General features: G+C 34.7%; 1 protein-coding gene across 5 annotated transcripts in view; it reads right to left on the reverse strand.

The window, feature by feature from the left end:
* Positions 1–2,630: 2,630 nt before the first annotated feature.
* Positions 2,631–24,470, reverse strand: part of LOC121376526 (tripartite motif-containing protein 2-like) — a 104,426-nt gene continuing 82,586 nt past the window's right edge. For all 5 annotated transcript variants that reach the window (XM_041504428.1, XM_041504427.1, XM_041504432.1 and 2 more), the window contains 2 exons: positions 20,492–22,705; positions 2,631–7,719 (listed from right to left, as the gene is read on the reverse strand). In XM_041504428.1, the coding sequence (XP_041360362.1) occupies positions 7,567–7,719; positions 20,492–22,675 (2,337 nt within the window). In that variant the 5' untranslated portion in view covers positions 22,676–22,705 and the 3' untranslated portion in view covers positions 2,631–7,566. The remainder of the gene's footprint in view (positions 7,720–20,491; positions 22,706–24,470) is intronic.

Below are 24,470 nucleotides of genomic sequence, written 5' to 3' on the forward strand. Positions count from 1 at the left end.
GCTGTACCACTGAGCTACATCCCACCCCCTTATAAAACTATAAAGTCCAAACTCAAGACTCAAAATAAAGGTGCAGCTGATGCTATGCTGTGCTATATCTATGCTATAGCATGACTCAGGCATTGGAAAAAAGAACTAAAATCTGTCTAAAGTTCTTTGACACAGATTTTCATATAATCTACATACCGGACATTGTCTTTCTCACTTGACAGGTCTTCTTTTTGTCGTCATCCTTTGTGGCTTTCTGTGCCACATACCAGCTGTGCTGTGGGTTGTGTTTAGTGATCACTTCTCTCATATTAGTTTTCTGAGACACCTGAAATCTTTTATACATTAAAACTTGGTCTCAGTTATCACTAAAACCATTTACAAAGCCCGTTTTAGACTTGGTCTCAGTTATCACTGAAACCATTTACAAAGCTTGTTTATGACTTACACGCGTGTAACTACATACATTTACAATGCTTAAACACATGTGTTTGAAAAAAACAGGATTCGTAAATTTGGCCCATTATGTTTTTGTCATGTTTTGGACAATGTTGTTGATAAACTATATACTCTGTTTTTGCTGAGCTATTTTTGTGAATCTGCTGTTTTATTGTACAAAATATTTATACATATATCAATTTAATATGTAAAGAATGCACCAGGAGACCCTTTTTTTATCATGTCTTTATTTAATTCAGGTTTAAACACATTCGAAGGGCAAGGAAGTTAACTGTCAATTCAGACTGCCTTGAACGGTAGTTAATGGGGTTATATCAGGTTAATAGGGTTATATCAGGTTAATGGGGTTATATCAGGTTAATGGGGTTATATCAGGTTAATAGGGTTATATCAGGTTAATAGGGTTTTATCAGGTTAATAGGGTTATATCAGGTTAATAGGGTTTTATCCTGCAACCACAGTTTCTATTGACAGAATATGATGACAAATAAAGCAAAGTCGTATCCATATAGTGGCAGGATTTGACTTTTGACATCACACGCATAGCTACATTACAAAATCGTTCATTTGACTTCTAGGTCATCGTACAATGTGGCTGAAATAACAGAAATAATATCTTTTCCACTTAATTTTTATGGTCTGCAGGGTAACGATAATAATTAGTTAATGACGTCGGATATCTGCTTTATCCTGTTCAGGCCGAATGAGAATTTCTTACCATCACATCACATCATTAACTAGTTATTCTCTATATACGAGGTTAATAGGGTTATTTGAATGTACAGGGCTACTGTTATTACCATGAACAGACAGCATATAGCATGGCCTTTGATACACATGTACTAGTTTTGTAGTATTGGTTGTGTATGTGGCTTACAGTTACCTATTGATTCTTTTGGTGCATGTACGGTACATTGAAGGATGAAAGGTACCTGTACTAGGAAATGAACCTAGTGCCTATAAGTCTTAAACTCAATGGTATAACCATTGCAGCACTAAAGCCAGTATGTTAACAGCCATTTCAACATAGCTGAAACAATGTCACATCTGTGGCTTGCTTCAGTTAAAAGTTGTTTTGTTTAATGACACCACTAGAGCACATTGATTAATTAATCATCAGCTATTTGATGTCAAACATTTGGTAACTGTGACATGTAATCATCAGAGGAAACCCGCTACATTTTTCCTAATGCAGAAAGGGATCTTTTATATGCACATTCCCACAGACAGGAAAGCACATACCACAGCCTATGACCAGTTGTGGTGCACTGGTTGGAATGAGAGAAAAAAACAATTGTTTGAATGGATCCACAGGGTTGGTTTAATCCTGTAACACAAACACCTCAAGCAAGCACTCAATGGACCGAGTTAAATCCTGCCCCCTGGCTTGCTTCAGATTCCTACATCCTTAACACAAACTTGTCATTAGTTGTGATGATTGTGTTTGGACTATGCACATCTTCCATTATTAACATACATGTAATCTTTTTTCAGTTTGAAAAGATATTCAAGATGTCTTAAATATACAAGATGTGAAAGCTCTTTAAACTCGTTATAAGGGGGATCCAGTTTAGAGATATATTATAAAGGACTGTGAATAACATCCAATTTTGAGGGTATTCTGGTTTACTAAGGGTTTGCTTTTGAGTAGTTTCACAGTATATTACACTATTTACTCTAATCATGTTTGACTATAGTGCTCCGAAGACAGTGGAGGAATATTCAGTGAGCCAACTAAATCAAATGGCAGGCAGCAAGTTGTCTGTATATTATGTGAATGTAGTTCACTTGAAGTAAGTCATCATCTCTGTGATATCCCATTATCATCTGTGCTAAGATCTATTTTTGTGGATCACCTATTTTAACTTCAGCAAATGTATTACATGGTGCTTCAAGTAGCAGAGTAATATATGTTTCATTGTTGTTTTATAATTTTGTTATGCTGAAATAAAAGTTTTGGGTTTTTGACGACTTGCTTTTTCAATGTGTCCTAATGTATCTGGTTATAGTATATGTAATCATAAAATTGACATTAACTTGCTGTGAGTGTATCAGACTATGTGTGTGCATGTGTGTGTGCACATGTGTGTGTGTGCACATGTGTGTGCGTGTGTGTGTGTGTGTGTGTGTGTGTGTACATGGTGTGTTTACACACACATACATTTTTAATGACAAACAAGGCATTGTTTTTTATTTTTATTGAATCACAAAACACATGGATACCTTAAAATATTTGTGATTTTAGCTTAGCAAACTCAACCACACTTCATGAATAATTACAAAAAACAATTAAGCTAATTTTTTGCACTACAACATCCACCATAATATTATGATAGTGACATTTCAGCCACGTCAATTCCTAACAGTATATTATCAACACAAGGCATATCTTTAATGGACAATTTCTGAGGTAAAATTAGTATCTTACTGTGACACCAAAACAGTTCCCTCGATAAATTGATAATCCATATAAACTATACACAAATGAAGGCATTCAACTTTCTTCTTTTTTTTACAAGCAAGCAGCAATAATGAATAATGTCAAAAAGCTAGATGAACCATAATATGATGGGAACTGAAATGGAGCAATGCCTGTTATATTTCTTTCACAATTATAAGCAGATGGTGCTTTTCCTGTTGTTACTTCTCCTTTGTGACCTAGTGTTTTCCTCTTATAGAACTAGTGTTTGCACTTCCTAAGCTAGTACACCTACTCCCCCCTTTCAAAGATAACACCTTTCATTTCTAAACCAAATATTTTCTTTTCTGAACTAATTCTCTTCATCTTTTAAAATAATTTCTGTCTTTCTGTTTCTTTCTCTTTTTGACCTACCTGGTACTTATTTCCCCTTTTCTGAATTACCATAGTTATCTTGCTCCATGACAGTTATCTCCCCTTTCTGAGCTAAGTATCTCCTTTTTTAGCTAGTTCTCTCTTGTCTTTTAAACTGGTTTCTTCCCTCTTTCCAATCTGATGAATTTCTATCCAAGCATTCCATATTTCAGAACAAATTTGCTATTCAGGCACTGGTGAAAGTATGCATAGACAATGGTTTTGGAAATACATTTACATTAACACGATACAGTTACAACAGTGGTGAGATGGATGGGTTAAGACCAAATTGTGAATAAGTACAGGTATAGTTATCACTGATAAACAATTATGCATAGACAACGGCTTAATAAATACAATCTGTACACTGGACATTAATATTATACAACTAATACTCGAGTAAGCAGACATTTATCAGATATGCTTGTCACAACAGCCATGCCTATTGTTGCCCAATTCCAAGCATTGTGTGAAGTTTTAGTATTAATGTTTTAGCTTCAAGCACTTTATTTACCATGGCAAGCATTTTATTTATCATAGCTAAACTTTAGGAATGCCAAAGGTGAGTGGTATGGGTCCCTGGGTCATAACATTAATTATTACAGATTTGTTTTCCATCTACCACATGATAGTTTTGTTTTATTTAATGACACCACTAAAGCACATTGATTTATTAATAATTGGCTATTGGATGTCAAACATTTGGTAATTCTGACATATAATTTTAGAGAGGAAACCTGCTACATTTTTCCATTAGCACCATCTCACATACCATGGTCTTTGATATACTACCGACGGAGATCGATCTCAAACCTACCATGCATCGAGCTAGCACTTTACCACTGGGTTACATCCCACTCCTCCAAAGAATAGATAAACCTTAGGAGTGCTAAAGATGAATGGCATGGAAAACAATATAAATGAGACTTAAAACCCCCCAAACAATTGGCAACTCAATCCTCCATTTTCACTGCAATAGTTAGATGATATTTTGTTCTATTTTTAAATATTTAATACAATTTTAAAAATAAATTTTACCATATTAAACCATAAGAGAGACAATGTAGATGTGCATGTCTTTGGACAATGACTTTCATAATTCTTTGAAATGACATATAAAGCAATTTTTCTTTTCAAATCACTATTGAACTTATAGCACACAATAAATATTAGTTGAAAATCACAATTATATTATTTTTAATGAATATATATATATACACATAATTATATTGCACTGGTCACATTAATATGCACAAAATTTCAATAAAGACTGAGTCTTCACATAACTAAAATGATGTTAAAATCAGTGGTACATTTATTCACCATGTATGTAGTTTTAAAACACAATAATATTAGCTTGATTAGATATGCAGAAAAAGTAACATCTCATACAAATGTGTAGTACAAATAGTAATGTAGTTTAGGTTCGTCAATAAATGTCCCAAATACAGACCAGAGATAATTGTTCTTCTCTTCTACAAAAAGAGATGCCAAATAGATACATAACCATATTGGTCATAGCACCTAATGTTAGGCTCAAACTACAAAATATCAACAAAGTTGACAAATTTTCTGCTCACACAACTTTTACAACTGTCCAGTTGCTAGTCTGAGCACTCTTACAACTTGTTTTTCATTGTATACGACTTCTATGATCAATTAGTTGTTAATCTGAGCGCACCCGCCATCAGCTGGGAGTTGGGGACATTACAATTAACACAACCACTGAGTTTGTCAACTTCATCATGACATTTGACAGTCTGAGATTAGCATAACACACAGAAACAGTATGGTTTTGGATTGATTATTAAAGTCTCCATAGTAGAGTAAGCTGCTTTTTAATATTATTTTCTAATAAATTAATTTTAATGCAAAATGATTCATATGGTTGCCAGTCACCAAACTGACATCTGGAGAAAAAAAAAACCCAGGAACAAAATACAGTTCTTTGTCTTCTTGTTCACTTTATATCAAAACTTTGGCCCCCTTTTCTTACTGGTGTTACAAGGAACACTATACTTAAAATACAGAAATGTCCTGTTGTGGATGTGACATAAATATGGAGTTACAATGATAAAGTGAATGAAATATTTAAGGAAATGATTATTTAAACATTAATCCATCTGTGATATCTGATTAATAGTACATGGAAACACTGATCCAGGAACAAATGATGAACATGAAGTTGAATTGTATTATAATATTACATTATTAATTACAGGAATATGTAATGCAAAATTTCCAAAATATTTCAACCACCTGACATGCTTAAATCAACTATAGGTTCAAGCACATCCGTCTTAGTTACACTTAGTCCTAATACATTTAGGGTTTCAGCCTTCTGCTTGCATTATATAATTAAATACAGGAATATGTAATGCAAAATTTTCAAATACTTCAACCACCTGACATGTGCTTACATAAACTATAGGTTCAAGCATGTCTGTCTTGGTTACACTATCAAAATTGAGGACAGGATGTATACAGCTTAGTCCTAGTGCAATTAGGGTTTCAGCCTTCTGCTTGCATTATATTATTAATTGCAGGAATAATGTAAAGCAAAATTTCCCAAATACTTCAACCACCTGACATGTGCTTACATCAACCATACGGTAGGTTTAATCTGATTTGGTTACACCCTACAGGTTGAAGACAGAATGTAGTTTAGTTCTAGTACAATTAGGGTTTCGGCCGTTTGCTTGCATTATATAATTAATTACAGGAACATATACACAAAATTCCCCCAATAATTTAACCACCTGACATGTGTTTACATCAAGCACGTCTGTCATGTACACACACTCCAACTTAGGGACAGGATGTAGTTCAGTACCATTTTACATTTGCCTACAGTTTGATTTATTTAATTGGAGCCAGTTTTTATTTTACCGAATCCTAATCCGTGCCTCATGACTAGACACTAAAAGACATCAAATGTACTGCCGTCTATAAAAAAAAAATGCATATAAAACATCCCTTGCTTGTATTGCAGTGTCAAATCTGCTCAAAACCATTTTGTACATAACAAATTATAGAATGTCATATACCTAATACTGCAGATCTAGGATATTTGAAAACTCTGAGTGGCTGATATTTTCTCATTGGAAAATGCTATTGGTTTATTGCAGATGTAAAACAAAAATGTATAGCAGGTTGTTGAAGACAATTTAATAATTTCTATAAATAGCATAGATACAATACATTGTACATCTATAGTAGATTGTTTTGTAAGTTGTGCACAACATAAATTAAAGAATGTTAAACACATGCTACATTGGTTTGCAAATTATGCTAAACAGCACCATAAAAATGATAATTATTGGTCAACAGAAAACAGCCTGTCCTTGGAGAGATCGATAACTTTAAAATTTAAAATAGTGGTTTACAGAGTCAATGACAGTAGAGAAATAGGCCTATTGCATATTATATTATACAGTGGTTTCTAAGTTAGTTATAACAGCCGATAAACTACCTGTCACTAAAGATACTTGTAGACTTTAATACAATGGTTTCTATAAAAACTGCCTAGATCACTGAGTATACTTGTAATACAGTGGTTTCTATAGATATTGCCTGTCACTGGAAATACATGTAGACTTTTATACAGTAGTTTCTATAGTAACTGGCTGTAACAGAGTACTGGTATACTTGTAGACTTTAATATAGTGGGTGTTTTTTGTTTTTTTTTATAGAAATTGCCTGTCACTGAACATACTTATAGACTTTAATACAGTGGTTTTCATAGAAATTGTCTGTCACTGGAGATACTTGTACACTTTTATACAGTGGTTTCTATAGATATTTGCCTGTCACTAGAAATACTTGTAGACTATAGTTTCTACAGCAGCAAATGTCTATTACTTATAGACTTTAATATAGTGGTACAGTCTGTTACTGGAGAAACTTGTAGACTTACGTTAATTGAATGGTTTCTATAGTGGTTTTATAGTCAGCAACTACAACAGAAACTGCCTGTCACTGGAGATACTTGTAGATTTTAATACAGTGGTTTCTATAGTCAGAAAACTACAACAGAAAATTCCTTTTACTGATGATACAACCTGTTATTGGAAACACATTGTACTTGTAGACTTTAATACAATGATACCATCTATCACTGGAGATACTTGTAGACTTTAACACAGTAATACCACCTGTTATTGAAGTTACTTGTAGACTTTAATACAGTGATACCGCCTGTCATTGGAGATATTTGTAGATTTTAACAACAGTACTGCCTGTCCCTGGATATATTTATAGATTTTAACACAGTGGTATACTGCCTGTCACTGGAGATACTTGTAGACTTTAATACAGTGGTTTCCTGAGTCAGCCACTACCACTTGCCCGTCCTTGGTGATGGAGAGTCCCTGCGGCCCGTACAGAGGATCAGCAGTTGTGTTTACATAGGACAGGAACGATCCACAGCTGTCAAACACCTGGAAAACATGACAAACAGTTGTGTATTTATTACACACCTTTACCGTGTGCTCTCAGCATGCAGCGGTGTCAACAATCGCTAGAAAGTGCTACAAATCACCTTCTGTTTACATTGAAGAGTGTTTGGGATGTTAACGTGCTGCTTGGCCATGAAAAATAATGTCTGAGTTTTTTCCCTGTGTTTCTATGGGATTTTAATGTTATTTAATTGCATATACCTGTATGTAGTAAAAAATATATATCTATATATTATTATTTTTTATTATATATCTGTATATTTTTTAATTATACTGATGGAAAAAAATAAGGGAACACATGGAATTGTAGACAAAATTTAACTTACTACTAGCATAGTAATGGCTGTATTTCATACCAAGTTGTAATGTGGGATTGAATGTCTGTAGTCTTCCCTATATGTTCCCAGTCAACTTCTGACAATATGAATTGATTTTTGATGCAGTCATTATTTCTTGTTGCTATCTGTGTGATCCTTTATTTCTTTCCATCAGTATATATACATGCGTCTATATATATATTTTTATTATTAAGTTGCAGTGCAAGTAGAATAATATTTCAGTTGTCTTGCTCGATATACATGCAATTCATTTAGTAAAAACTGTTTATAACAGCCAACCAATGGACCTCAAAGAAACTGGCCTTAAAAAACATGGGTGGCCTTTAGAAACTAGTAGATATATATAATAAACAAAACAGAAATATGATTGCTAGTATTAAAAAAAAAATTCATCATAAAATTAATTTGGTAAATAGACTGTCAAAATGGGCCTAAAATGCTCACAAGACATTGAACTTTTTAATATGGACACAATTAAAATGGAATTTAAATTGAATCATTTTAAATAAATTATAGAAACCTAAATTAATATTTGTGTTTATTTTGTTGTTTAGCATACATATTTGTGTTTGTATTTCCCACTGTAGATAGTGTTTTGTTGTTTAGCATACATATTTGTGTTTGTATTTCCCATTATAGATAGTGTTTGTGTTTGTATTTCCCACTGTAGATAGTGTTTTTTGTTGTTTAGCATACATATTTGTGTTTGTATTTCCCATTTTAGATAGTGTTTTGTTGTTTAGCATACATATTTGTGTTTGTATTTCCCACTATAGATAGTGTTTTGTTGTTTAGCATACATATTTGTGTTTGTATTTCCCATTATAGATAGTGTTTTGTTGTGTTATCACCATCAGTATTAACAAGGTGAAGAATATCTGCCAGTTTCTAAAGACAATTGAATAAATTAACAGATAATGACTATAGAAGGGAAAGGAAGAGACTGTTTGACAACACCTCATCATTGAAACTACAGCTATTTGATGTCTAACATAATGGTTACTTCAACATGACTACAGACAAGAAACATTCTCCCTTTTTACTACAACTATAAAACAACAACCCCAAAATAACAACAACAATACATGTACTGGATATATTCCAATGAAACAGAAAGAAACTCAATATTAAACTTGTTGCTATGGCAACATTTCTTTAAAAATGAAAAACGAAGATATTTTAGTTTTTAAATGATAATTTTAACAACATCCCAGCATACAGGCTACTTGGTGCTTAATATCTGGTAATTAAAGTTTGCTTTGTTTAATGACACCACTAGAGCACACTGATTAATTAATCATCGGCTATAGGAAGTCAAACATTTGGATATTCTGACACAGTCATCAGAGGAAACCTACTACATTTTTCCTAATGCAGCAAGGGATCTTTAATATGAATTTCCCAACAGACAGGATAACACATACCACGGCCTTTGACTAGTAGTGGTGCACTGCTTGGAATGAGAAAAAAAACAATCAGTTGAATGGATCCACCTAGGTGCTTCGATCCTGCGATGCAAGCACTTCAAGCGAGTACTCAACCCACTGAGCTAAATCCTGCCCTCTGGTAATTAGGTCACTTAATTGGTCTAGACTTAATTGGTCTAGATCTATACCAATAATGAGAAAATAACAAGGACAAAATATTTGTTTTATGACATCTCAGCACATCTTAAACTGTGGCTATTTGCTGCCACATAGGCTACCTTTATCCAATAGCAAGCAAGAGGTCTTTTCTATGCATTTTCCAATGATATACCAGACATGACACATTTGGTTGGAATGGGAAAAAACTGAGGAGTACTGTAGGCAATTGCTCCTGGTAACCTGAATGACCATTGTCGACTTATTTCAATGCCTGCCAATTGCTATGGGCTACTCTTTTCTTTCATATGCATCATCGCACAGACAGGATAATAAATACCCTAACTTTTGTTAAACCAGTTGTGGAGTACTGGCTGGATCATGAAATGGGCATTGATCCTAGACCAATTGTACATCAGGCAAGCGCGTTACCACTGGGCTACATGTATGTCCCAACCTTGGACAAAAAGCTTTACATTTCATCCTTATTAACAAAAAGTCAAAGATGATAAATAACACATGCCAAGATGCAGTTAATTCCATTAGTATTGTAACCATCACTAAGTAACTTGAGACTAGCGCTGACAACTATATAGCTGATATTTATTCTAAAAACACACACCTAAACACAGAGACCGAAAATAGATGTACGCATTATTCATCACCTGCACTCACAAGCTAAGCACAAATCTAAAAACTTTGGGGAATGTAAATGGATTTATAGTGTTGAGCAGAACAAGGCACTTTTCTGTATGCTGTACATGCTATTTCACAAATGACTACAGTACAATGTTCATCTGATTAACCTGTATTGACTATAGGATGTTCCAGAATCTATCACTTGGGTGAGCTTCTCTTTATGAACCCAATACCTACCACCCATATACAGGGCTCACACTGGAACACGGTTTGGTTAAGCCAATTTGCATATATATATGTACATGTACATGTATGCCCTGCATATAATACAATTTTAAATAAAAAGTAGATATATTTTTAAAATCATTAATAAAAATTTCTACAATCCCATCAGAGCCAATCTTTAAAACCAACTCATAATACATTGTACAGTAATTGCCATTTGTTTTTCTTCAGATATCTGTTTTTGACTTTTTTCCCCATATCATCTTAAAAATTAAAATAATACAGTGTAATTTAAAAAAGAGAAGATCCCTGCTGATCAATTCAATAGTTACTCAGATAGTAGATTTTGTTAAATAAATTAATAGTAAATTAAATTAAAAAAACTAAAAATTTTAATAATAATAAAAAATAATAATAAAAAAAAAAAAATAAAAAATAAAAAAATAAAAAAAATAAAAAATACAAAAACTAAAGTCCGAACCAAATTGTTAACAACTACGATAAATTACTCTCCTACCTTTAATTAATGTTAGATTTTCTCCACTTTTGTCGAAACATAAATTGTGAAAAAACCATTACAGTGACACAGATTCCACATAAGAAACTGTAACGATGTCACCGATATTGACTTTGCTGAGATTGCATAGGGCAAAATACATGCTTTATACCGTAGTGCATGTCATGACATTGTTAGATTATGTCATATCGATCCACCCCTCTTCAAGAGTATTCCATAAACAAGGAAAATGGTAGACTGCAGAAAACTGTATGTATTTTGCCCTATGCAATCTCAGCGAAGTCAATATCAGTGACATTATTACAGTCTCGTATGTGGAATCTCTGTCACTGTAATGGGGTTTTTCCACGATTTGTGGCTGGACAAAAATATGGGGAAATCTAACGGTAATTAAAGGTAGGAGAGTAATTTATCGTAGTTGTTAACAATTTGGTTCACACTTTAAAACAAAACAAACAAACAATAAAGCGTAATAAAATAAATACACAAATTTTGTGCTTATGCACCCTCATCTCTCCAGGAAACATATTGTATTTAAAATTTCAATTAGCAACACTAATGTTCTAGAACTGTGTAGTGATCTCTGAAACTTGTACCTGAAATTATAATACAACACTGAACAAAATGTTCCCAGTCCCCCCCCCCCCCCCCCCCCCCCCAGTGATGTCTTCTAGAACAGCCCTAACCGAATTAAAAAACCTCACTATTATTTACTATAATATAGTTGTGGATGGGAAAAACATTAGATATCACATGTTAAGTTATAGGATTACATGCTGGTTTGGAGGCTGAACAAAAAAGGAGAGGGGTCAAAAGTCAAACTCAGAATTCACTGTTGGATCAAGTAAGGGATAAAACGTTTGGAGTTTGTTAACATGATAGTCAGGGTTCAAAATTCATTGTGAATATTTACTTTGCTTGTGTTTTTTATGTTTGTCTTTTTTTTACTGACAGAAATCTAATGGTAATTGATATATGAACATTATCTTTGTAGACAAATTACAAGTCCTCAATCATTAGGTTAGCTGGTCGTACTTTAAAATAGGCAAACCTCCATTAAGAGACACCTTAATATATATAATAAAACAGTGGCCTCTTAAGACAATTTTACTTGTTGTGTTTAATAAAGATTTATTTGAACTATATAAAAATATTGGGACAATATAATAAATTGGGGTTTTTTTTATGACCAACAGCTGCTTAAGAGGTGTTTTCATTATGAGATTAATCGCACCGACTTGTCGCATGCGATCGAAACGTACCGTGAGAACACCTACATCGGAACGACATTAGTCTTATATGACAAGTTGTGTCGGAATCGTACCTATTAGAACATGTCCTGTTTCTCACAACAAATTGTAAGCTCTCAGCCAATCAAATCAAATTAAAGTTCAACCCCTCAGTTTTGTCACCTCACTGATTTTGTTTGTTTGTTTACAAATGTCAAAATATCCGCATTTCATGGGTCCATAAAACCTATTATTATCCAGATGTGGTCAATAATTGTTTTGTTACATAATACCATCAGTAAATTAACTATATTCATGTTTTCTTTATTTTAGTGGAAATTTCTCACAAAATACTTTTGAAATGATGAGCTTTGTTTGACGTCTTCTCACATATACGTTTCGAGTCGCTACGACAAATGGCATGCAATAAGTGATTGTGACAAACTGCATTAAGAGAACACTGCTTTAACAGAGTTGGCCACTTGAGCAGGTTTCACATGTACATGTATCATATGGTTCACAAGGTACATTATATAATGAACATAAATACTGGCTGACATATTGTTTATTAGGATAACGAACATAAATACTGGCTGACATATTGTTTATTAGGATCACAAATAAAAGACATTAATTTGATAAACGATTCTAGCTTGACATATCTTTTAATCAGTGGTATTCATTTTATCAATAATGACTACACATAGTTATTACATTACTGCAAAGTATTTCCATATGTTACGCAGATTACACATGCACTCCAACCAACTTTAATTTGAATAAAATGTATATTGGAAAACTCATTGGCTTAGATCAAAGAAGCATTGATGTGGACAAGAACATGTAGATATGTACCAGGTACACATACAGTGACAGATTTAGGATACTAACCAAAAGGAATAGATTGTTTGTTTAACAATACCTCAAAACAGAGTTTAATCATTAGCTAGTACTGTTAACATGTGTCTATATTTCTTATACACCTATTTGAAAAAACACTGTCAGAGTGTCTGAGACCCTTCTGTCCCAGACCAAGACACTGGTCATACCAGAGTCCTGGCCCAAGAGAGACGTGCCTGAACCTTTATTGAATAGATTCACGTTAATACAGTTTGCAGTCCCATTGTCTGAGATTTATGATATTGCACACTGATATTAAACATAATGTTGGTGATTGTTTTAAAAACATTTGATTGGTTGATCAATGATGATGACCTAGCTTGATGTCAAATTTAAACTTTCCACTGAAATTAACGCAACTGACACTGACTGTTATTGCTGACATGCATGTGATAGTGTGGAAAATACTTAAGTTAAAACAAGACTTTTTTTTAAAACCTGGAAATAGATTACTATACCTAAGTCTATTGTGGCCACTCGTGTGTGTAGTTTTGTCTATATCAGTCACCTATGATATATTTAGTTTGTGTTTCAGTTATCAATTACAGGCTTATTACAAAGTATTCATCAAATAACCTTATTAACAGTCAATATCTTTTTGGCAACATTCAATGGCATTGCTTTTGGCAAATGAAATAAATCACTGGTTATCGAGCTACATGCTATAGATCATAGCCAAATGTTTGCAAGTTAATTGGACTATAACAATATTCTAATGAGTTTTGAACCCTGGGGGAGGTGCAAACATTCACCTACCATAATTCTTCCACTGCTTTTCTGTCAAAAATCAGAAAATTAATCCACTTTGATGGATTGGCTGCCATCAGTACACACCTACTAAAACTATTATTACACAAAGTGGAAATAGGCTGTCATAAAAGATATCAAAATAAATATACACATGTATGTACGTGTACGCCACACGTGTAATGAGTATTATTAAAAGAATGAAACTGACAGTGGTCGACTAATAAATCAGAAAGAGTATCAAAGAAAAGTAAGTCATTGTGTGTGTTTAATGACACTCCCACTCACTGTCTCACCACTGGCTAATACAGGTATTACATGTAGGTCATAAAACACATGTATTACATGTAGGTTATAAATTTTTTTTTTATTACATGTAGGTTACAAAAAAAACAAAAACATATCACATGTAGGTTATAAAAAAAACAAAAACATGTGTTACATGTAAGTTATTAAAAAAAATATGTATTACATGTAGGTTATAGAAAACATGAGGCCGAATTTACAAAAAGGTGTTTATGTCTAATTAACTTCCCTAAACAACCATGTACATTAAATACACTTTTTTTTTATCAAAGTTTGTTTTGTTTAATGACACCACTAAAGCACACTGATTTATTAAGCATCAGCTGTTGGATATCAAACAATTGATAATTCTGACATATAGTCTTAGAGAGGAAACCTGTTATATTTTTTCCAGTAGTAGCATAAAATCTTTTATATACATGTACACCATCCCACAAACAAGATAACACATATCATGGCCTTTAATATACCAGTCATGGTGTACTGGCTGAAACGAGACATAGGATGGGGGGGGGGGAGCATGTTACCACTGGGCTACATCTGTGCCCCAATTTATTATCAGGGAATGTTTTCTTTAACGACACACTCAACACATTTTATTTATGGTTAAGAACCATTGGGAGAGGAAACCTGCTGTACTGTACTGCCTGGATCGAGAAATAGCCCAATGGGCCCACCGACAGGGATTGATCCTAGACTGACCACGCATCAAGTGAGTGCTTTAGCATTGGCCTATGTCCCATCCCTCCAATTGATTATCAATGCTGGTATTTAGCCATGTACATGTATATTAAATACTGATGGAAAGAAGAGATCACACCAACACTACCAGGAAACAATTGACATGTATATTGAATACTGATGGAAAGAAGTAAGAGATCACACCAACACTACCAGGAAACAATGACATGTATATTGAATACTGATGGAAAGAAGTAAGAGATCACACCAACACTACCAGGAAACAATGACATGTATATTGAATACTGATGGAAAGAAGTAAGAGATCACACCAACACTACCAGGAAACAATGACATGTATATTGAATACTGATGGAAAGAAGTAAGAGATCACACCAACACTACCAGGAAACAATGACATGTATATTGAATACTGATGGAAAGAAGTAAGAGATCACACCAACACTACCAGGAAACAATGACATGTATATTGAATACTGAATACTGCTGGAAAGAAGTAAGAGATCAACACAGGAAACAACACTACCAGGAAAGAAGTAAGAGAACACACATGACAATGTCATGTATATTGAATACTGATGGAAAGAAGTGAGAGATACTACCAGGAATGGTATATTGAAAAGAAGTAAGAGATCACACCAAGAGAGGAAACAATGACCAACACTACCAGGAAACAATGACATGTATATGTATATTGAATACTGATGGAAAGAAGTAAGAGATCACACCAACACTACCAGGAAACAATGACATGTATATTGAATACTGATGGAAAGAAGTAAGAGATCACACCAACACTACCAGGAAACAATGACATGTATATTGAATACTGATGGAAAGAAGTAAGAGATCACACCAACACTAACAGGAAACACTGAATACCAGGAAACAATGACATGTCATGTATATTGAATACTGATGGAAAGAAGTAAGAGATCACACCAACACTACCAGGAAACAATGACATGTATATTGAATACTGATGGAAAGAAGTAAGAGATCACACCAACACTACCAGGAAACAATGACATGTATAGTGTCAGGATGTTAACTGTTTTACTGACATTCAATCTCACCAAACCTCTTTATACTTTATAAATAAATTACAATGCATACCAATAGCTATTGCAATTTGTCTACAATACCAAGTGTTCCCTTATTTTTTGTCTCAGTATATTTTGTCCATGTTTCAAACTTATTCATATTTAAAATAAACATGTGTTATCATCTTTTGTAATTTTAGCCCATCGTATTTGCAATCAACAAGGTCTTAGAAAATGAAAGAGAAAGCAACTGCTATAGGCTACTATTTTTCAGTTAGCTGAAAGCGGTGTTTTATATGCACTTTAATGCTAGATGTGAACACTAAACAATTATCTCAGGAAAAGAAAACAAAAGGAATGTTGTTTACGGACATTTCAGCAAAATATTTAATTAGTGACTACAGTGAAACCTCTCAAAACTGGACCCTCTATAAACCGGAATCCCCTCAAAACCAGACATTTTTCATGGCCCCTTTTTAAATATCTGTACAGAAAAGAACCTCTCTAAACTGGATACCTCTTAAAACCAGACTTTTTACTTGGTCCTGAGGGTGTCTGGTTTAGAGGAGTTTCACTGTATTTAGTTTCTAACATTTATTAATTGTGAAACATCGTCTAGAGAATAAATGTAGAAACTCATTACCACCACACCGATTACTATTTCCAAATGGCAGCAAAAGATCTTTAATATTATATACTTTCCCCACAAACAGAACAGGACATATAACATGAACTGTTATACACAAGACAGATAAATATTAAAATGGGTCCACTAATGAGGATTGATCCTATGATCTGATGCACCTCAGGTAGAAGTTCAACTACTGAGCTGCATGTGCCCAGGTGCTTATTTATTGTAAGGAAGACAGACATGTGTTGGTTACAGACAGAAGTTTACTTGCATTAATATAATGATCACATGTATTACTTAACATGGCATGTAAAAATTATTTTCTCTAACTACAATTATGATTTAATTAAAAGAAGTGTATTGTTTTTGCTGAAACATAATAAGGACTTAAAGAGTTGAAAAAAAAAACATGTACCAGTCAATTTTATCTTTAAACTTTAAATTGATTTAAATTAATTTTTAAATTTAGTGTCACTTGACATAAAACTAAGAAATTTATTTTTAATGTTCAAAACATAAAACAAGTTAAACAAAAGTTTATCCCTGTGTTAAAAAATTGAGAAGTTGGATATTTAAACTGTAAAGTTTTCACTTTAAACTAAAGATAAAAAAACATACAAACATTCTGGAATAAGTATCAGTCTAGCAAGATCAGTAATAAAGTTAAAACTACTAAATATTCAAGCTTTGAAAGAAATGTTTTATTTAACAATGCACTCAACACATTTTATTTATGGTTATATGGCATCAGACATATGGTTAAGGACCATACAGATATTGAGAGAGGAAACCCGCTGTTGCCACTTCATGGGCTACTCTTTTCGATTAGCAGCAAGGGATCTTTTATATGCACCATCCCACAGACAGGGTAGTACATACCATGGCCTTTGATATACCAGTCATGGTGCACTGTCTTGAACGAGAAATAGTGCAATGGGGCCACCGACGGGGATTGATGTCACACCGACCACACATCAAGCGAGTGCTGTACCACTGGGCTACGTCCCGCCCCTTTAAGCTTTCATGGCTGGTAGAAAATATTACAAGTTACAACATGGAACAGGTAACTGCAACATGCTACATGTAGCTAATGAACTACAGCATCAAATTTCTTTTCTTTCTTTTTTTTTTCTTAAATGACTCAACTAACTTGTTGTTGACAAGGTGTAGACAGACAGACAGAGAAAAAATAATAGACTCTAGTTACTGTGTACAAACGTGACTATTGGGTAATCTGTAAACCAACCGAGGTCAGAGGTCGACAGCGAAATGTGACTGTGAACAATCTCAGTAACTTAAAGTGGACTGGTTAATAAACATTTGTGACTTACACAAATCTACTGGGGTGTTGACCAGTGGGTAGAGTGCTCACTTGAGATGCCTTGGATACTATGATCAATCCATTGTGGTAGAGCCCTAGGATGATCTCTAATGTCAATCAATGACTATAATCAAAGGAATATTAAAGGCTGATATTGGCTGTCCCACTTGTAGATAAAATACCTCTTGCCATAAGCAGAATTTTAATTGGGGATGGGGGTGGGGTTGGGGTACTGTGGCAAGTGCTGTCTTCAGTTTTATATTAAATATTAGGGCATCAAGTTGGTGGATTATATCAGTATTTACTCAGTCTGTACAGACTATTTGTATAGGGGTGAGACAAACTTGACAGCCAGTATTTATTGTTATAATACAAAATGTAGCATATATGCAATAAATATACATGTCCATGTATTTTTTTTTTTTTTTTTTTTTTATATAAATAACATTTCTTTAAACATTTATAAAAGAAAATCTGGACTACAGGTAAAATACCTGTACATTACCAAACATTTTTTTAGTGTCTTTTTGTTTTTTGTTAGCAGTGGGTGAATCAGAAGGCATTTTATTTCTTAATTATTTTAATACTGTATATATACACATACAGATGAAAACATACTCTGCAATTTGGGTAAATGTTGTTAGTGACATAAAACAATGTTTTTTATTGGCCTTACTGCTTTCATACTTAAACAGACTAAACCAAGACAGGTCTGTGTTGATCATCGTGCCTGGTCAGCAGTCTACAGGCTTCACTGACCAATGGTCAACAATTAGATGTGACAGTAGGCAGATCACACCACTAGACTTGTGGCTTTCACAAATCCTCCGACATCATGAACAGCCTTCACAAACAATAAGACATTAGCCGCCCATCAAATGCATGAAGCCCTACAGAACATTAACCTTTTTGCATGCTTAATATGAAGGGGTGGGTTCTAGCCCAGTGGTATAGTGCTCGCCTGATGCGCAGTCATTTTGGGATCAATCCCTGTCGGTGGGCCCAATGGGCTATTTCTCGTTTCATTCAGTGCAGCATGGCTGGTGTATCAAAGGCTGTGGTATGTGCTATCCTGTCTGTGGGATGATGCATATAAAAGACCCCTTACTGCTAATGGAAAAAGGATAGTGGGTTTCATCTCTAAGAATAAAAGTCAAAATTACCAAATGTTTGACATCGATGATTAATAAATCAATGTTCTCTAAGGTGGTGTCATTAAACAAAACAAAACTTTACTATCATTAAATAAAACAAAACTTCACTATCATTAAACAAAACAAAACTTCACTATCATTAAACAAAACAAAACTTCACTATCATTAAACAAAACAAAACTTCACCATCATTAAACAAAACAAAACTTCACCATCATTAAACAAAACAAAACTTCACTATCATTAAACAAAACAAAACTTTACTATCATTAAACAAAACAAAACTTTACTATTTTTAAACAAAACAAAACTTTACTATCATTAAACAAAACAAAACTTCACTATCATTAAACAAAACAAAACTTTACTATCATTAAACAAAACGTTTTGCTTTAGGGCCACAGGACCTGTTGGATTATATACCATTCCAAAGTGTTCCAAAAACATTATACCATAGACTGTGGAAAAGGTAAACATAAAAACACCACTTGCCTCTGTAGAAGCATTCTCTAGACCAAGTGATATAGTTAAAATGTTAGACACTTAACAGTCACTGATTAAACAATGTGCTGAGGTGTAATTAAACAAACTTTTCTTTTCCTTTCTTTGAAGATATAGTTATTTATTTTCCATCAAAGTATTGAGTACTTGAACTTAGATGTAGTCCTTTAGAAAATAGAATTTATTTTTCAATATTATTAAAATGAAATATATACATTCAAATGTGCAAATATGAATTTTGAAAATGGAATTTAAAAAAAAAAAAAAAATAAATAAAAAAAAATAAAAAAAAATAAATCCAGTATCGTAACATTAAAGTAAGAACTCCTGAAAGGATATTGAGATGTAAGAACAAATTCACCTGAGAATGTTGAAGCTGAAATCTAGACAAACCTAGAAAAGACTGAATAACAAATTGTTTCTCAACAGGTCCTGAAGTCTGCTGGTTGCATTAAACAAGCCAGAAATACCTACACGTTGTGCTATATCTATTACACACCCAAAACATTTTTACTTGGCTCTCTTCCCCCAAGGTCTACACTTCATAAACAGATTACAGATTTTCCAACTCATTGATTACTCTATGTACTAAGTTTTGTGATGGCACCCTGCTCGGTAGTTCCATAAAACCAAATACTGGCAGTTTAATGAGAATCGTTATATACATTAAAAAGAGACATTATTATTCATATATATATATATCATAGAATTTAGCATTCAGTTTAACTTTTTTTATATGATTGAATAAATGAATGAATAAACAGATAATAAATAAGAATGAGTACATAAATTAATTAAATAAAATAAATATATTTTAATAATAATAATGACAATAACAGTAATAATTTAATAATAGTAATAACCTTTAATATAAATAATAATACAAAATGAACAAATTAATTTTATGGTAAATTTTACCTGTATTCTCGAATTTCCCCAGTCTGCTACCAAAACATTATCATTCTTGTCGACAGCTACTCCGGTTGGGGCATTGAACTGTCCATTCCCTTCACCATTTGATCCGAAACTGAAGAGAAATGACCCTTCACAATCGAACACCTTAACACAGTGATTGTGAAAATCGGAAATTATGATATCATTCGAGGAGTTGATGGCTACATAGTGAGGCCCAGCAAACTGACCATTGTCATTGCCACGGGAACCAAACTTATGAAGCACTTTTCCATTTGACTGAAAGATAAAGACAGTGCTGGCTTTGTTATCCACAACTATTATGTGTCCATTGTTATCCACTGCCAATCCCTTGGGTCCGAGAAGTTTCCCAGTCCCGAATTTATTGATGTATTTTCCGTCCGGAGAAAAAACACTGATCCATTTGTTGTCATAATCTGCGATTAGATAGTTACCATTAACAGTGACAGCTATTCCAGTGGGACGCTGCATCTTGCCAGGAACTCTGCCTGGTGATCCAAACTTCAGTCGACACTCTCCAATGCCATCGTTAGAGAAAACCTGCACCGTCTGGTTGTTACTGTCAGCCGCTAATATCTTCCCATTAACGCAGCAGACACCCTGAGGATTGGTAAACTCTCCTTTATTCCTTCCCTTAACTCCAATCCTGACAATTAGATCATCTTCTATAGGGTTGCTACGGCGATTGGACCCATGTGATCTTGAACTTGAAGGTCGTTTTGTTCCTTTCTGCTTGACGGCATTGGTTCTGGGTATTCTTGAAGAGCTGCCAAACTGATCAACCTCTTCACCTCCAGGGATGGATTTGATCTTGAATGGAGATCCTCTAATGTGCTGGTTGAACAGTTTTATCTCCAGCTGATGAATTCCAGGTCGTCGAAGTGTGTATGTCAGGTCGTAAGTTCCATTTCTGTGATCCGTGACTGTAGGCAGAATGACCTGTTCCAAGTCCTGACTTGTAATCTCTGCCGTCAGCGAGGCACACCCAAACTTGATGAGCTCACCGCGTCTGTCTTTAGTTGTCACAGTAACCACTGCAGGACGCCCGATGTAGCAGTGCTTCAGACCCTCGCCAGTGGCCGTTGTTTCAAAAGCGACCGCACTGTTGGTCTGGATGGCTCCCACATTCTGGAGCGCTGGGCTCAATTCGTGGAAGCAGCTCTCATCAAATGTCAGGTACTCATTCTCCTCTGGTTGGAACTGGATCTTGACTCCAGCCAGCTCCTGGAGCTTCTCACACATCTCCTTCTTGACTAGAAGAATCTCCATCTCGTTCCCATTCTCCAGAGTCTCCTGCGTGAAGTCACAGCAGCTGTTGATCCTCGAGAGGATGCTCTCCAGAGTCTCACGCTGCTCCAGCAAGGTCTGCTGCTTTGAACTGTAAATAGAATTCAGTTCTATTATCAAAGCAGACTTCCTCGAATCTAGAATCTGCATCAGCTCTTGAAAGACTATGCCTATTCTGTCCTTAGCCATGCGAGACTTGTTTTCTAAAGAATCTGAGACATCGGTAACTATCGATATGGAATGCTCTATGTTTGGAATCTGTGACCTTGCTTCTGATATCAAAGTCTGAAGTCCGCTCTTATGCTCGTGGATGGCTTCCTTGAGGGAGATCATCCTATGACCAATGTGTTCCACTGCGGTGCAGTTCTTGCATACCGCAGTCTCACACTCGACACAATAATACTGTAACGCGTTTCCATCGTGGTTCGGACACACAAGCTGGGGCTCGTCACTGCTGGCTTTACCAGACAGAGCGTCTAGACTGACCACAGTGTGAAGCTTGTCCGAGTCCATATTGGAGTGTGTGAGGACACAACCCTCGCAGAGATACTCCTCACAGTCCAGACACTTGGACACAGGCTTGTTCTCCTCTTTGTCACACATCATGCAACAGCTGGGCTGGCTGAGCACATCCATGAGGTTGGTGATGAAGAAGTTGGTCTGAAGGGCGATCACTCCCTGCAGGGGCACTATGGACTGTTGTCGACAGATGGGACAGGTCAGGGAAAGACTCTCAGGTGGAATGTAGTTGTTGAGACACTTCTGGCAGAATGTGTGCAGACATGGAAGGACCTTTGGCACTTTGTAGCGCTCGAGACAGATGCCACAGCTCAGAAGTTCGCGGTCGATCTGCCGCACCATCGGGAGGTGGTGTCCCGCCATCTCAGTTGGCCAACCCTCTGGCAAGCTCGCCTGAAAGACACAGAAAAATACAGAGATAATTAAACAAGAAATATGGATCGTATGGTGTGTAACAGTTAAAAAGTACAAACCATCCTTGAGAGTTGGAAAACGTGGTCATCACAGCACTTCAGAATCTCAATGAAATATATCTGAAATTCAATGACAGTGAAGTCAAGGATATCACAAGGGTGAAAATGGTGGGGGAGGGAAGTTAATAAATGAAGTCACTTTTGCATTTTTGTAGATCTTTGCCTTAAAACCCCCAATAAAATGTGCAACTGGAAATTATTATGAAAATCAGGGCTGTAGCTAGCAGGGGTCAAGTGGGGCAGTTGCCTCCACTTGTAACTTATTAAAATTGGTTATTAATTGATATTGATGTTTTAAGTATATAACCTCCCTAAAATGGCTGCAAAATGGTATTTCAGAGCCTCTAGATTTGAAACTTTCTTGGAGGGCATGCCTAGTGGCACCCCTAGTGTCCTGCACCTTCCATGCTTATTCGTTCCAAGAATTCATCTGCACCCCCACCCCCCCACCCCCAAAAAAAAAGACCAGAAAAAAAAAAAACCAGAAGAAAAAAAAACCCATCCTAGCTACGGCCCTGATAATTAACCCCCGTCAAAAATACCTAGTGACTACCATGGTAAGAATAAATACATTTAGACCTTGCATCACAATCACCTTTCTATAAAGGATTCTTGACGTAAGTCCATCAAAGATGTTTAACATTGACATAAAATACACTCTTGTTTATTAAGTTGTGTGTTTAAGACCTTTTGTGATTGTTGTCTACAGACTGAGCAGTACTTGTTTTATATGTAAACATAAATTACAACAGAAAAAAAGAGAGTTTATTATGGAAAATTAATTACTTGCTACTTCTAGTATATTCAAGTATATACAATTCAAAGTTTAAAAAACACACAAATGTAACCATAACTCACTGAAGTTCAGTGCTTGGTTTTTTATATTCTCAAGTTTCTCACAACTTCGACTTAGTATTGTCAACAATATATTATGCAAACAAAAATATTGAACCATATATATAATCGAGTGAGAGCACAAAAACACCATTCACAGGTTAAATAAAATATACGGAATTGCATTTAAATTACCTAAGTGGATAAAATGTTTACATGCCGATGCATGTTCACGTTTACATTGTGTTTAAAACCAGCTGGAGGTCAGCCAATATTAGCTCATTACGTACTAACAAACAAACCCAGCGCTGATAAATTATTACATAGGCTGCCAAAAAGGATTTTTTAGTATAAACGTTAACGGGATGGGATGGACTATTAACACAGCAGAATATTCCAGGTGAGCCAGTATAGTGTTACAAAGAGATTTAGGATTGTAAAGCAAAGGAAACTGATGTGATATGTAGGTCAAAGTGACCTAAATGTTCTATGAGGTTGTAAATATTCATGTACCATGTACAAATTACTTCATGGAAAGTTTAGTAAAATAATCAGATACACAATCTCATAAACAGACTTGAAAGAAACCTGTTTTAAAGGTCATTGTTTAAATATTTATATGCTAAATACATACTCCATGAGCAGGTAGCAGTTTTTACTATCGATGAGCATTGCTGTTTTATTTATATATGGACCAATGTTCTTACAAATTACACATAAATGAATGTTTAATGATACCTCCGTTATTGGGTGTCAAACTCTAGTTGTAAAAGACTTGTATTACAACATTTGCCCTTCTTGTTTTACTAGAACATCCCTGGAAACATTGTATTACATATGTTCTGCACCAT

The sequence above is a fragment of the Gigantopelta aegis genome, chromosome 6, assembly GCF_016097555.1.
Source record: "Gigantopelta aegis isolate Gae_Host chromosome 6, Gae_host_genome, whole genome shotgun sequence".
Lineage (NCBI taxonomy): Eukaryota > Metazoa > Mollusca > Gastropoda > Neomphalida > Peltospiridae > Gigantopelta > Gigantopelta aegis.